The sequence below is a fragment of the Lycium ferocissimum genome, chromosome 6, assembly GCF_029784015.1.
Source record: "Lycium ferocissimum isolate CSIRO_LF1 chromosome 6, AGI_CSIRO_Lferr_CH_V1, whole genome shotgun sequence".
In the NCBI taxonomy this organism is placed as follows: domain Eukaryota; kingdom Viridiplantae; phylum Streptophyta; class Magnoliopsida; order Solanales; family Solanaceae; genus Lycium; species Lycium ferocissimum.
In genome coordinates this window covers 71,710,398-71,723,936 of record NC_081347.1, presented here as the reverse complement: position 1 = coordinate 71,723,936, position 13,539 = coordinate 71,710,398, and the positions used below count along the sequence as shown (strand labels likewise).

At 34.1% G+C, this 13,539-nt stretch overlaps 2 protein-coding genes across 2 annotated transcripts; one reads left to right on the top strand and one right to left on the bottom strand.

Annotated features, from left to right (window-relative positions):
• Positions 1-1,858: 1,858 nt before the first annotated feature.
• LOC132060307 (kinetochore-associated protein KNL-2 homolog) lies at positions 1,859-7,500 on the bottom strand. The gene is made up of 4 exons (XM_059453284.1): positions 7,295-7,500; positions 6,507-6,592; positions 3,929-4,073; positions 1,859-3,048 (listed from the first exon to the last, which is right to left on the bottom strand). The coding sequence occupies exons 1-4, from the start codon at positions 7,340-7,342 to the stop codon at positions 2,137-2,139; spliced, it is 1,191 nt and encodes a 396-aa protein (XP_059309267.1). The 5' UTR covers positions 7,343-7,500; the 3' UTR covers positions 1,859-2,136.
• Positions 7,501-9,376: 1,876 nt separating this feature from the next.
• Positions 9,377-13,290, top strand: LOC132060998 (protein EMBRYO DEFECTIVE 1674-like). The gene is made up of 3 exons (XM_059453885.1): positions 9,377-9,511; positions 10,282-10,367; positions 13,114-13,290. The coding sequence occupies exons 1-3, from the start codon at positions 9,464-9,466 to the stop codon at positions 13,274-13,276; spliced, it is 297 nt and encodes a 98-aa protein (XP_059309868.1). The 5' UTR covers positions 9,377-9,463; the 3' UTR covers positions 13,277-13,290.
• The last annotated feature ends 249 nt before the right edge of the window (positions 13,291-13,539 follow it).

The window sequence follows — 13,539 nt, the reverse complement described above, 5'->3', positions numbered from 1 at the left end:
GGGTTCAAATCCCGGCAAAGAAAAAAACGTTAGGTGAAATCTATAAGTTTTTGTGTTGGTGGTTTTTTGATTGCTTGCACTTTCATTGTGATTTGCATTGACTACTGCATCATTTCCTGGAAAAAGGAAACTCCAAATTAGTTCATTTCTTTGTGTATGCAGGCAATCAGTATGAGGTTTTCTGTCGCATGGCAATCTCTTTAATTTCTTTTGTGGCGATTCAAGAATATCGTCACAAAAAGCAATAGTTTGGTGGTAGACTCTTGTATTTGGCACAGAAAGTAACATTTTGTGGCGATTATACTATTAAGTTGCAGAATATTTGTGGCGATCTATTTGCAGTCGCCACGAAAGGGGGAAAAAAAATGGCGCAACAAGCATCTGCAATTATACACTAGTATGTATCTTTTCAATTCATACAATCCATATATACAAACTAGATCAACAAACAATCACAAACCATGTTTTATATGTATGATAGTATGCTTTTGACTTTGGATCACACATTGGTCTTCTTCTTTCTTTCCTATGCTTCCACCAAGTATAAACATAATATACAATATTGAGAAGACTGCAAACATAGAATGATCACCCAACAAAACAAGGATTTAACTTACATAAACTGACAGTCAGTGTATATAAAACAAACATGACATGCCAATCCATCACATTTTCACTTTCAATCTTTTACAAAATAAAAAAATACTAATAGTCATACATACATGGGCTTAGTCCAATGTGTGAACGATGAAGTCTGCAGTGTCAACATGCATGGAAGTCTTGACACCACAACTCTCCATAGAGTTTGGTTCTTGATTGCGGTGATCAATAAACACAAGTTTCTCATTTGGCCACGGCGAGGAAAATCTGAAGCATTGCCGTGGATGTTAGAAGGTGGATGATAGTACATTCGACCAGTCTGAGGACAATGAGAATGAAACCGAGCTACTATTCTCACGTCTACATCCACCATCTCCGTGTATTTACCCATGGATTATATCTTTGTTCACAATGTTTGATGTATAAGAAAACTTAGGACAAAATTTGTGTAAGTGCAGATGGTTGAAGAAAGGAGGGCGAGAAATATGCCAAGTAGATAGAATTTGTAGAGGGGACTTGAAACTTCTTTGTTTCTTCAATATGGCTTTGACATTAAAGTTGCTTCTTGCCCTTTCCCTATGGTTTGGAGTCTTTTATTGACTAGTTAATTGTGTCTGTTCCAATTATGGTGGGTCAGAATACCATAGATTTTGTCGACAAAGTTTTGGTCAACTATCTCTTAATATTACATAATAATATTGTAAGCGCAATTTTGATGGAAGTCGTATGCATTCGTCACAAACAGTGCTTTAAAAGTAACTCACCATTTTGGTTGGCATGAATTGTCTAATAAAATTGCAACTATACTTTTGGTCTTAATTATAAAATATATCATGTTATTATATGTTTTGATACATACATGCAGCCTCTTGGGGCAAAATTAACTTCCTGTGAATTTACCAACTTGATATACCTATGTTATAGTGCTGTATACCTTGTCAACTTATCTGCAGCAAAAAGAAATAGAAGGCTGGAACAACATTAGACGAAATGAAGATGAAAGAACGAGAAATATCTGTGCTGAATTTACAAACATAATGAACTTACTTTGACAAAGTGCAATACAGCATTAGCTATGTTGAAGTACCTTGTCACATGATGAGACTCTGCTTAATCTTCTTCATACCTCTTGGTCCAAGCGCGATGACGATCTTCTTATGAGGAAAACAACATGGATAAACTTGAAATGCCAGATTGACATACACAACAAGAGACAGGAGATGCAATGTTTTTTTTTTTTTTTTTAACAAAAAAAAAAAAAAAAAAAAAAGGTAATAAGGAATTGTATTCACACCAGCATCGCAAAAGATCATGTGTAGTCCTAGGAATGGACCATTTGATAAAACAAAATTCAGGAGGTGTGATGTAATCCATAACAAAAACGACAACATAACCTTAATTTAAACAGTCAGAGAGTTGTTCCCTAGTCTCCCTTAGGACTAGTGACAAATCCATAATGAATTAAGGAACTTCCAGATTAATATCCACGGGTAGCTAATCTGCACAACAAAACTCCCATAACACCTTCACAAGTATCTATTTCCTTCTTGAACGTGTTCTTTTAACTTGTTTTTGAGCTCTACTTCTAGTCAACGGACCATTACTCGAGCTAGTAGCATGGTTTACTATCCCAAAATCTCCTTGTCCAGATTCTACTTTGTGCACATCTCTCTTATCTTCTTGCTTCTGGTCAACTTTGGTTTTCTTATATAGGCTAGCTTTACCTCTTGTTAAACGGGGGCTGCTACTTAAGCCATTCTTATCGATGAGTGCTCCCCTCTCGTCATTACATTTCTGAAGCACATGGTTATCATCTTCTTTCCTCAAATTAACTGCAGTTTTCTTCATTTGACGAGGAGTTTCATCCAGTGAAGGACCTGTGATTATGACTTGATTACCAATGTTTTTGTTCAAACAAGAATTTTCACCATCAATAGAAGCACTGCCACCACTTTTATACAGTATTTTACCCAAAAAACTTTTTTTTGGCATATCCCCGGGAGTAGCTTCCTGAAAGTCTTCTTCTCCAGATTTCGCATCTGGTATACAGCTATCCTCTTGCTTCTGGCTAGTTTTAGCTTTCTTCTTTTGACTAGGACTTCCATTCGGTGAAGGATTTTCAGTTGTGACCGGATTACCACTCTTTTGGTTAGCTTCACCACCCTTAAAAGGATTGGTACCATATTTCTGCACTATTTCATTAAAAATACTCTTTCTTAGCTTGCGGGCTTCTGGACCAGTCGATAGTAAAAGATCTCGTAAAGCATTGGCGGAAAGATGATCAATAGACATAGAAGCGGAGCTACTTGCGCGATCAGCTGATCCGTTTACTGAATCTGAGAAATCAGAAGTTCCAAAGTCTGCATCCTCATTAGTTGATTCTCCAAATGATAGAGCAGAATATTCTTGCCAGTCGTATGGAAATCCAAAAAGGAACAGATTGCAAACCTGTTGGTTTGAAAGTTCTGTTTATTATCTTCATAATCACAAAACATGACTTTATTCTAATTTGTAACTAACATGCTTATGCTCGTTTTGGAGAGTCCTTTTTACTCCCTCCGTCTCAAAATAGTTGTCATGTTTTTCATTTACACGCCCCTTAATAAAGCATTAATAAGGGTAGCATTTGACTATTTTACCCTCTTAAAACATTTCACCATGGGATTATACTGGGTATGTTGTTGTATCTATGCCAACTCCATCAATGCGCTCTTAAATGTAATTAATACAAAAGGGTAAAATGGGAAGAAACTACTTAATTTTATCTTGATTTTTCAAAATGACAAGTATTTTGAGACAAATATTTTTAGTAAAGACGACAAGTAATTTGAGACGGAGGGGGTATGATTTAGCAGGATTTCCTTCCTGTTTTAAGTTCATCGAGGAGTTAGTTAAAACCGCAAAAGCAGAAAAAGACTAAAGTCTGTCTGTAAAAAGAGTGATAGCTGAAGAAAGATCAGAAGAAATTATGGAGAGGAGAATAAACTTCAAAAGAGGTAAGCAAAAATAAATGAACAAGACAGGACCCATTGGACAGTAATGTGAAAATTTTTTACAAGTCAAAAAGTTTCATTAATAAACACCAAGTTGATGTGAAAAAATATGTACAAAATGTGCATGCAACTCTGCTGTGTCATATTGTCTTCCATCAAGTTTGACAAACTATAGATGGTAGTGTAGTACTATGATTTCAACAGTTGATGCTACAATTGGGCCCAAATAGAACCTCCAAAACTACTTAGCTAACGTAAACTTCAATCATATTTACCATCACAACAGCTGCAAATAAAGCAGTCATATGAGTTCAGAACTAAATTAACTTCAATACCTCTGACGAGAAGCCATTTTGAAGAGTTCGACCCCTATTAATGAAACCGCCAACAAGAATGGTGATGCCATCCACTGTCACAAAAGTGACTGAATCATGCCTCTTCGCAATTGCTGCGGAGTGGAAAACTCTTTCATCTTGTCTCCTATTTAACGAGAGGCAACAAAATATCACATGATTGGATTTCCAACAAATGCCTTGTCACACGAAATAAATAATACAGTATTCTAGTTTCATTAAAGCACTTCTAGACTAAGACAAGATTATGAATTAATATGCTTGCATATGAGCGGTCCAATAGGGGCATCCAGGTGCAAAGAAAATTAATCCTTTTATCCGACATCTCACAGAAAAGAACCCAAAAGAAGGCCTTCAAACTGAGCTATGCTAATTAGTTCTGGAAAACGGGATCATTGCCAACACAAAATATCCAAATAAGGTTCTATGAGCTGATGGATCCACCACAAGATTTTATTGCTACAGTTATAACACTTATGTATGCAACTTGGAAAACAATCCAACAAAAAGAACCTTACTAGAACCATGTTTCTTACTGATCAATGGAATAAAACATGGAAAAGATCATAAAAAATTGTTTGGCTACTTGAGAGACAATCAGAGCAAAATTTTGAAAATCCACTTATCATCTGCGTCTTGATTAATTTTTTTTTTTTTTTTTTTAAAAAAAAAAAAACATTTTTTAAACCACTTGTGGGATTAACAGTGTTATACAGAAATAAATAATGTGCCTCTAAGATCCAACATATCCACAAAATGAGTGTTCTAAAACTGTGAATTTTAAAATGTAACTTTTGGTCATATAGAAGTAAATAAGACTAGAAATAACCTGAAAGATGGTGCAAGTAGCACACTTCAAGGAAAAAATATGAGAGGTCGCTGATATGGTTTAGTCAAGTCCTAATAGAACTCCAAATGCACTAAGTTATTTAATATTTAAATTGAATTAACCCGGAGTTGATAGTCAAGTCCTAATAGAACTCCAAATGCACTAAGTTATTTAATATTTAAATTGAATTAACCCGGAGTTGAATCAGTGAAGAGGATTCATAGTCCAACCACACTAATCTGGGATTGAGCATTTTATTTTTCTGATCAAACTTGGGATTGAGCATTGTTGATTAACAGATTGATTTATTGATTGATAGGACAAAGTGTTGCTCTTAAAACTACTTGCTAACTTTCCAGCACCCTAGAAAAGATCCAGTAAAGTGTCTGAGCAAGTAAATTCAAATCTAACTTCGAGAAATCCATATTTCCTCACGATGTGATCCATAACCGACTCAAAAACATTTTAAAATTTGACAGGAAAAAAAGGAACTACTAGTTTGCTGGCTTTGTCATGCTCTAACAAACTGCTTGAAAATTAAGAACAAAAGGGTGTGGTCATGAAGTGGGAGGAGAACCATGAGATCTCAGGTTAACATCCCAGCAAAGGCAAGAAATACTAGGTGATTTCTTTCCATCTGCTTAAACCTTGGTGGGCAGAGTTACCCGGTACCTATACTGATGAGAAGTAACAAGTACACGGTGGAATTGCGCGCATGCTGATCTGGACACCATAGTCAACAAGGACAAATACTCTAATTCCAACTACATTCAAGAATAAGTATATTCAAACTCCCTGAATTCGATGAATTACTATCTCAAGAATCTTATACTGGACTCTCCAAAAATGTTGTTGCACCCCTGTCGATCCTCCAAAATTACACTACTTTTGGAGGATTCGACATGCAACTGGTAGCATATTCAAAGAGTCCAAGCAACATAGCCCTGTTTAACAGACTTATCAAAGAAAATTCCAACTTTCATACTAGAATAAGTTTATTAACCCTCTGAATTAGATGAATTACTACCTCAAGAATCTTATACTCCCTAACTAACAAGAACAACATACCGAGTATAATCCAACAAAGTGGGGTCTGGGGAGGGTAGAGTGTACGCAGACCTTATCCCTACCTTGTGGAGGTATAAAGGCTGTTTTCGAAAGACCCTCGGCTCAAGTAACTCGTCTCAAAGCAGTTTTAAAATAAAATACAAAAGTAAAGCATACTCCCTAAATAACAAACTTATCAAAAAAATTCCAACTTTCATTCAAGAATAAGTATATTCAACTCCCTGAATTCCACAAATTACTACCTCAAAATCTTATACTCCCTATTTAACATACTTAACAACAACAATAACAAAAATCAGTAACAGTGCTCAGTCCAAAAACTTACTTAGAAACGAAACTAGAAAAATGTTACTCCTCTGTATCAATCTATTAGTCTTTTTAAAAAAGAATGCTTCTTTCCTTTTTTGGCAACTTTTTAATTTCAACTTTCCATATGACATGTTTAAGATCACAAGATTAAAGAACATTTTAATACATTCTACATATCTTTAGTTAACAACCACAAGATTCAAAAGTCTGCTTTACTTTTTTAAACTTCGCGTCCAGTCAAACTATGACAAACAAATTGAAACGTAGGGAGTACTTAAATACGATATTAAACTAAAAAAACGTTTGACAGATTTTACAAATACCAAAGACTTCAAGTAAAGTGTAAAAATTTACTCTTTAGCAGTTAAACCTCCAACACCCAATTGCTTGCTTCCATCACCAGTTTCAACTTTCATCAACCACCAATCATACAAGTAAACCTGCAAAATTGTAAAAAATGAAATTACATTAACCTCTACTGAGTATATAAATTGAAATGTAACTAAGGGAAAATTTAATACTTCCTCTGTCTCAATTTATGTGGCACCTTTCCTTTTTAGTCTGTAATAAAAAAGAATGTCGCCTTCCTATAATTACAAACAACTTAACTTAAAAATTCTCATTCTACCTTAATAAAATAATTTATAGCTACATAAATATCTAAACTTTGTTTGAAACCACAAATTTTAAAAATCTTTTACTTCCGTCCCAATTTATACGAGGGTTGTTTGACTGAGTATGAAGTTTAAGAAAGAAAATAATACTTTTGAATCTTGTCATCTAAAATGAGCCAAAGAGATTTTTGGGCTAAAAATCATTTTATTAAGGGTAACGAGATAAATTTTTGAGTTTAATTATTACTAAATATAAAAAAATGTCATTCTTTTTTTGACCTACTAAAAAAATAAAAATAGAAAGTATCACGTAAATTGAAAGGTAGGTCCTCCCAGGCACGGAATTTTAAAAAAAATGGGATGACTTGTAAAATTTGTGGTCCAATAGTTATGTGAATGTAAATTATGTGATAAAGTAAAATTATTCTGTTTGGAACAGATAATAAGGGAAGTGACACATAAATTGAGACAAATAGAGTTTTAAAAAAAATATATTATTAAACAAATAAAGGGAAAAGAAGATAGTACTTCTCTGAGGAAGGAAGAAGAAAGAATGGAACTATTTGCTGGAGTCATTTGATAAGATGATCAGAATGAAAAATGCTTCAATTGCAAGGGAAAATAAAACCCTAAACCAAAATAAATAAACTCAAGATTGTTTTCTGGTTTAAGCGCGAAAAAAAACATATGAAGGGTCAGCTAAAAGACTAAATTAGTCCTTTTAACTATAGTGAGTAGGGGTATTTTGGTCATTAGGATGTAATCATGAACAGAAATGGTCCTTTATGTTTGTAGGATTGGAGCAGTTTAAAAGGACTATTTGTGTTCATTGTTATATTATTTTATGTACTTTGTCAACAAGGCGTATTAAAAGGGTTGGTCAACTTCTCTAAATGATAGTATTGTAAAATTGCAATTTTGACGGAAGTCTAATGTATAGGCGGATTTAGGATTTGAATATATTGGTTTAAGTTAGAAATTCTAGCTAATACATTTGATTTGCTATGTTCAAAATTTATTATTAGTGCTTATTTTAAGAATTTTTTTTTAACACATGCACAATCTAAACTAAAATTACTGGTTCGGATGGACCATCAACTTATGTACTACATCCGCCTTTGACCACATACTAACCAAGAAGCATAATAAATAGCATACCCTCCGTCCCAAATTTATGTACTCCCTCCATCCGCTTTGCTTGTCCATCATATTAAAAATAGTTGTCCAATTTTATTTGTTTACTTTAGAAAATCAAGAGATAATTTACCACTTTTTTCTTATTTTACCCTTAGTACTTATCAAAATTTTCAATTCCTTTTTCCAACACTTTGGAATGATACTAGTCAAACTTGGCTTAATAGGAAAATTTTGGCTCCAAAACTAACTTTTTATGGGGAATATGTGAATTGTTGGAACCCATTGCTTAATTAGTTGGTTGCACAATTTCTAGTTAAACTTTTTGTCTTGTCATTTGTGTTCGATATTCGCATTATAGTCCGACAATATTCGGAGTCACGTTGTGAAGGCTAGCGTTCCGTACCAAGAATTTAAAAAAAAGAAAAAAAGGGAAAAGGACACAAATGGGCATGAAATGAAATTTAATCCTGAATTGGGATTAGATACGTAACTTTTACCCTTCTCCTCAGGAAAATAGGTGCTTCATTTGTATTTGCCCTAATCCCCTTCTCTCCTTCCTCCATACATACAACTCAAAAACCCCAATACTCGTCTTAGAGAAGAAAAAAAACCTCTGCAGCTTTTTCTCAAGACGATACGAAGAAGCTTCTCGAAACTCTTCTTCGACCTAACGCTGTCATCTTTCCGTCCGTCAGGTTAAGCAACCAACTAATTAAGCAATGGGTTCCAACAATTCACATATTCCCCATAAAAAGTTAGTTTTGGAGCCAAAATTTTCCTATTAAGCCAAGTTTGACTAGTATCATTCCAAAGTGTTGGAAAAAGGAATTGAAAATTTTGATAAGTACTAAGGGTAAAATAAGAAAAAAGTGGTAAATTATCTCTTGATTTTCTAAAGTAAACAAATAAAATTGGACAACTATTTTTAATATGATGGACAAGCAAAACTGGATGGAGGGAGTACATAAATTTGGGACGGAGGGAGTATGCTATTTATTATGCTTCTTGGTTAGTATGTGGTCAAAGGCGGATGTAGTACATAAGTTGATGGTCCATCCGAACCAGTAATTTTAGTTTAGATTGTGCATGTGTTAAAAAAATTCTTAAAATAAACACTAATAATAAATTTTGAACATAGCAAATCAAATGTATTAGCTAGAATTTCTAACTTAAACCAATATATTCAAATCCTAAATCCGCCTATACATTAGACTTCCGTCAAAATTGCAATTTTACAATACTATCATTTAGAGAAGTTGACCAACCCTTTTAATACGCCTTGTTGACAAAGTACATAAAATAATATAACAATGAACACAAATAGTCCTTTTAAACTGCTCCAATCCTACAAACATAAAGGACCATTTCTGTTCATGATTACATCCTAATGACCAAAATACCCCTACTCACTATAGTTAAGGACTAATTTAGTCTTTTAGCTGACCCTTTATATGTTTTTTTGGCGCTTAAACCAGAAAACAATCTTGAGTTTTTTATTTTGGTTTAGGGTTTTATTTTCCGTTGCAATTGAAGCATTTTTCATTCTGATCATCTTATCAAATGACTCCACCAAATAGTTCCATTCTCTCTTCTTCCTTCCTCAGAGAAGTACTATCTTCTTTTCCCTTTATTTGTTTAATAATATATATTGTTTTAACTCTATTTGTCTCAATTTATGTGTCACATTTCTTTTTGTATGTTTAAAAAAGAATGTCATTTATTTATCTCAATTTATGTATAACATTTCTTTTTATATGCTTAAAAAAGAACGTCATCTTTCATTTTTTAGAAATAATTCAACTTTATGACATAATTTACAAGTTAAATGATGCCACATAAATTAGGATGGAGGGAGGGAGGACCTGCGTTCCAATTTACGTGATACTCTTTACTTTTTTAATCGGTTTAAAAAAGAATGACATTTTTCTATATTTAACAACAGTTAAACTCAAAAATTTATCTTTTTACCTTAATAAAATGATTTTTAGCCCAAAATTTTCTTGACAAGATTCAAAAGTATTACTTTCTTTGTTAAACTTTATGCCCATTCAAATACCCTCGTATAAATTGGGACGGAAGTAATAGTTTTTTTCTACTCACTCTGTCTCAATTTATGTGAGACCAAGGTTTTTGAAATTTGTGGTTTCAAATAAAGCTTAGATATTTATGTGGCTATAAATCATTTTAGTAAGGTAAAATGAGAATTTTTAATTTGAGTTGTTTGTAATTATAGGAAGGTGACATTTTTTTTTGATATAGATTTAAAAGGAAAGGTGCCACATAAATTGAGACAGAGGAAGTATTAAATTTTCCCTTAGTTACATTTCAATTATATACTCAGTAGAGGTTAATGTAATTTCATTTTTAAAATTTTGCAGGTTTACTTGTATGATTGGTGGTTGATGAAAGTTGAAACTGGTGATGGAAGCAAGCAATTGGGTGTTGGAGGTTTAACTGCTAAAGAGTAAATTTTTACCCTTTACTTGAAGTCTTTGTTATTTGTAAAATCTGTTAACATTTTTTTAGTTTAATATCGTATTTAAGTACTCCCTTCGTTTCAATTTGTTTGTCGTAGTTTGACTGGACGCGAAGTTCAAGAAAGTAAAGCAGACTTTTGAATCTTGTGGTTGTTAACTAAAGATATGTAGAATGTATTAAAATGCCTGTTAATCTTGTGATCTTAAACATGCCATATGGAAAGTTGGAATTAAAGAGTTGTCAAAAAAGGAAAGAAGCATTCTTTTTGAAAAAGACTAAAAAGGAAAGTAAGACAAATCAATTGAAACAGAGGAGTAACATTTTTCTAGTTTTGTTTCTAAGTAAGTTTTTGGTATTCGTTGTTATCATATTGTTTTCAATATGCTTGGCCCTATCTGACCTTTCGTCTTGTTTTCCTCTTGTTTTCCTCTCTTGAGCCGAGGGTCTTTTGGAAACAGCCGCCCTACCTTTCAAGGTGGGGGTTAGGTCTGCATACACTCTACCCTCCCCAGACCCCACATGGTGGGATTATACTGGGCTTCTTGTTGTTGTTGTTTCTAAGTTAGTTTTTGGACTGAGCACTGTTACTGATTTTTGTTATTGTTGTTGTTAAGTATGTTAAATAGGGAGTATAAGACTTTGAGGTGGTAATTTGTGGAATTCAGGGAGTTGAATATACTTATTCTTGAATGAAAGTTGGAATTTTTTTGATAAGTTTGTTAGTTAGGGAGTATGCTTTACTTTAGTATTTTATTTTTAAAACTGCTTTGAGATGAGTTACTACTTGAGCCGAGGGTCTTTCGAAAACAGCCTCTCTACCTCCACAAGGTAGGGGTAAGGTCTGTGTACACTCTACCCTCCCCAGACCCCACTTTGTTGGATTAAACTCGGTATGTTGTTCTTGTTAGTTAGGGAGTATAAGATTCTTGAGGTAGTAATTCATCTAATTCAGGGGGTTAATGAACTTATTCTAGTATGAAAGTTGGAATTTTCTTTGATAAGTCTGTTAAACAGGGCTATGTTGCTTGGACTCTTCGAATATGCTACCAGTTGCATGTTGAATCCTCCAAAAGTAGTGTATTTTTGAAGGATCGACACGGGTGCACCAACATTTTTTGGAGAGTCCAGTATAAGATTCTTGAGATAGTAATTCATCGAATTCAGGGAGTTTGAATATACTTATTCTTGAATGAGTATATTCGTGTTTCTCTTGGTAGGGTCTTTCGGAAACAGCCTCCCTATCTTGCGAGATAGGGGTAAGGTCTGCGTACACTATAACCTCCCCAGATCCCACATTGTGGGATTTCACTGGGTATGTTGTTGTTGTTGTTATTCTTGAATGAAGTTGGAATTAGAGTATTTGTCCTTGTCGACTATGGTGTCCAGACCAGCATGCGCGCAATTCCACCGTGTACTTGTTACTTCTCATCAGTATAGGCACCGGGTAACTTTGCCCACCAAGGTTTAGGCAGATGGAAAGAAATTACCTTGTATTTCTTTGCCTTTGCTGGGATGTTAACCTGAGACCCCATGGTTCTCCTCCCACTTCATGACCACACCCTTTTGTTCTTCTTAATTTTCAAGCAGTTTGTTAGAGCATGATAAAGCCAGCAAACTAGTAGTTCCTTTTTTTCCTGTCAAATTTTAAAACGTTTTTGAGTCGGTTATGGATCACATCGTGAGGAAATATGGATTTCTCGAAGTTAGATTTGAATTTACTTGCTCAGACACTTTACTGGATCTTTTCTAGGGTGCTGGAAAGTTAGCAAGTAGTTTTAAGTGCAACACTTTGTCCTATCAATCAATAAATCAATCTGTTAATCAACAATGCTCAATCCCAAGTTTGATCAAAAAAATAAAATGCTCAATCCCAAATTAGTGCGGTCGGACTATGAATCCTCTTCACTGATTCAACTCCGGGTTAATTCAATTTAAATATTAAATAACTTAGTGCATTTGGAGTTCTATTAGGACTTGACTAAACCATATCAGCGACCTCTCATATTTTTTCCTTGAAGTGTGCTACTTGCACCATCTTTCAGGTTGTTTCTAGTCTTATTTACTTCTATATGACCAAAAGTTACATTTTAAAATTCACAGTTTTAGAACACTCATTTTGTGGATATGTTGGATCTTAGAGGCACATTATTTATTTCTGTATAACACTGTTAATCTCACAAGTCGTTTAAAAAATGTTTTTTTTTTTTTTTTTTAATTTAATCAAGTCGCAGATGATAAGTGGATTTCAAAATTTTGCTCTGATTGTCTCTCAAGTAGCCAAACAAATTTTTATGATCTTTTCCATGTTTTATTCCATTGATCAGTAAGAAACATGGTTCTAGTAATGTTCTTTTTGTTGGATTGTTTTCCAAGTTGCATACATAAGTGTTATAACTGTAGCAATAAAATCTTGTGGTGAATCCATCAGCTCATAGAACCTTATTTGGATATTTTGTGTTGGCAATGATCCCGTTTTCCAGAACTAATTAGCATAGCTCAGTTTGAAGGCCTTCTTTTGGGTTCTTTTCTGTGAGATGTCGGATAAAAGGATTAATTTTCTTTGCACCTGGATGCCCCTATTGGACCGCTCATATGCAAGCATATTAATTCATAATCTTGTCTTAGTCTAGAAGTGCTTTAATGAAACTAGCATACTGTATTATTTATTTCGTGTGACAAGGCATTTGTTGGAAATCCAATCATGTGATATTTTGTTGCCTCTCGTTAAATAGGAGACAAGATGAAAGAGTTTTCCACTCCGCAGCAATTGCGAAGAGGCATGATTCAGTCACTTTTGTGACAGTGGATGGCATCACCATTCTTGTTGGCGGTTTCATTAATAGGGGTCGAACTCTTCAAAATGGCTTCTCGTCAGAGGTATTGAAGTTAATTTAGTTCTGAACTCATATGACTGCTTTATTTGCAGCAATTGTGATGGTAAATATGATTGAAGTTTATGTTAGCTAAGTAGTTTTAGAGGTTCTATTTGGGCCCAATTGTAGCATCAACTGTTGAAATCACAGTACTACACTACTATCTGCAGTGGCGGAGCCACATAGAGCCGAGGGTGTTCATCCGAACCCCCTCGGCGAAAAAAACACTGTTTTTACAAGATTAAAATTATTTTTTATATATATATATAATAGATGTTGAACCTC

Coding starts and splice junctions, on each gene's coding strand:
- LOC132060307 (XM_059453284.1), bottom strand. CDS start 7,342: ATGACTCCAGCAAATAGTTCCATTCTTTCTTCTTCCTTCCTCAGAGAA. Junction 6,593..7,294: donor CTTCTTCCTTCCTCAGAGAA/GTACTATCTTCT, acceptor ACAATTTTGCAG/GTTTACTTGTATGATTGGTG. Junction 4,074..6,506: donor GGAGGTTTAACTGCTAAAGA/GTAAATTTTTAC, acceptor CTCGTTAAATAG/GAGACAAGATGAAAGAGTTT.
- LOC132060998 (XM_059453885.1), top strand. CDS start 9,464: ATGACTCCACCAAATAGTTCCATTCTCTCTTCTTCCTTCCTCAGAGAA. Junction 9,512..10,281: donor CTTCTTCCTTCCTCAGAGAA/GTACTATCTTCT, acceptor AAAATTTTGCAG/GTTTACTTGTATGATTGGTG. Junction 10,368..13,113: donor GGAGGTTTAACTGCTAAAGA/GTAAATTTTTAC, acceptor CTCGTTAAATAG/GAGACAAGATGAAAGAGTTT.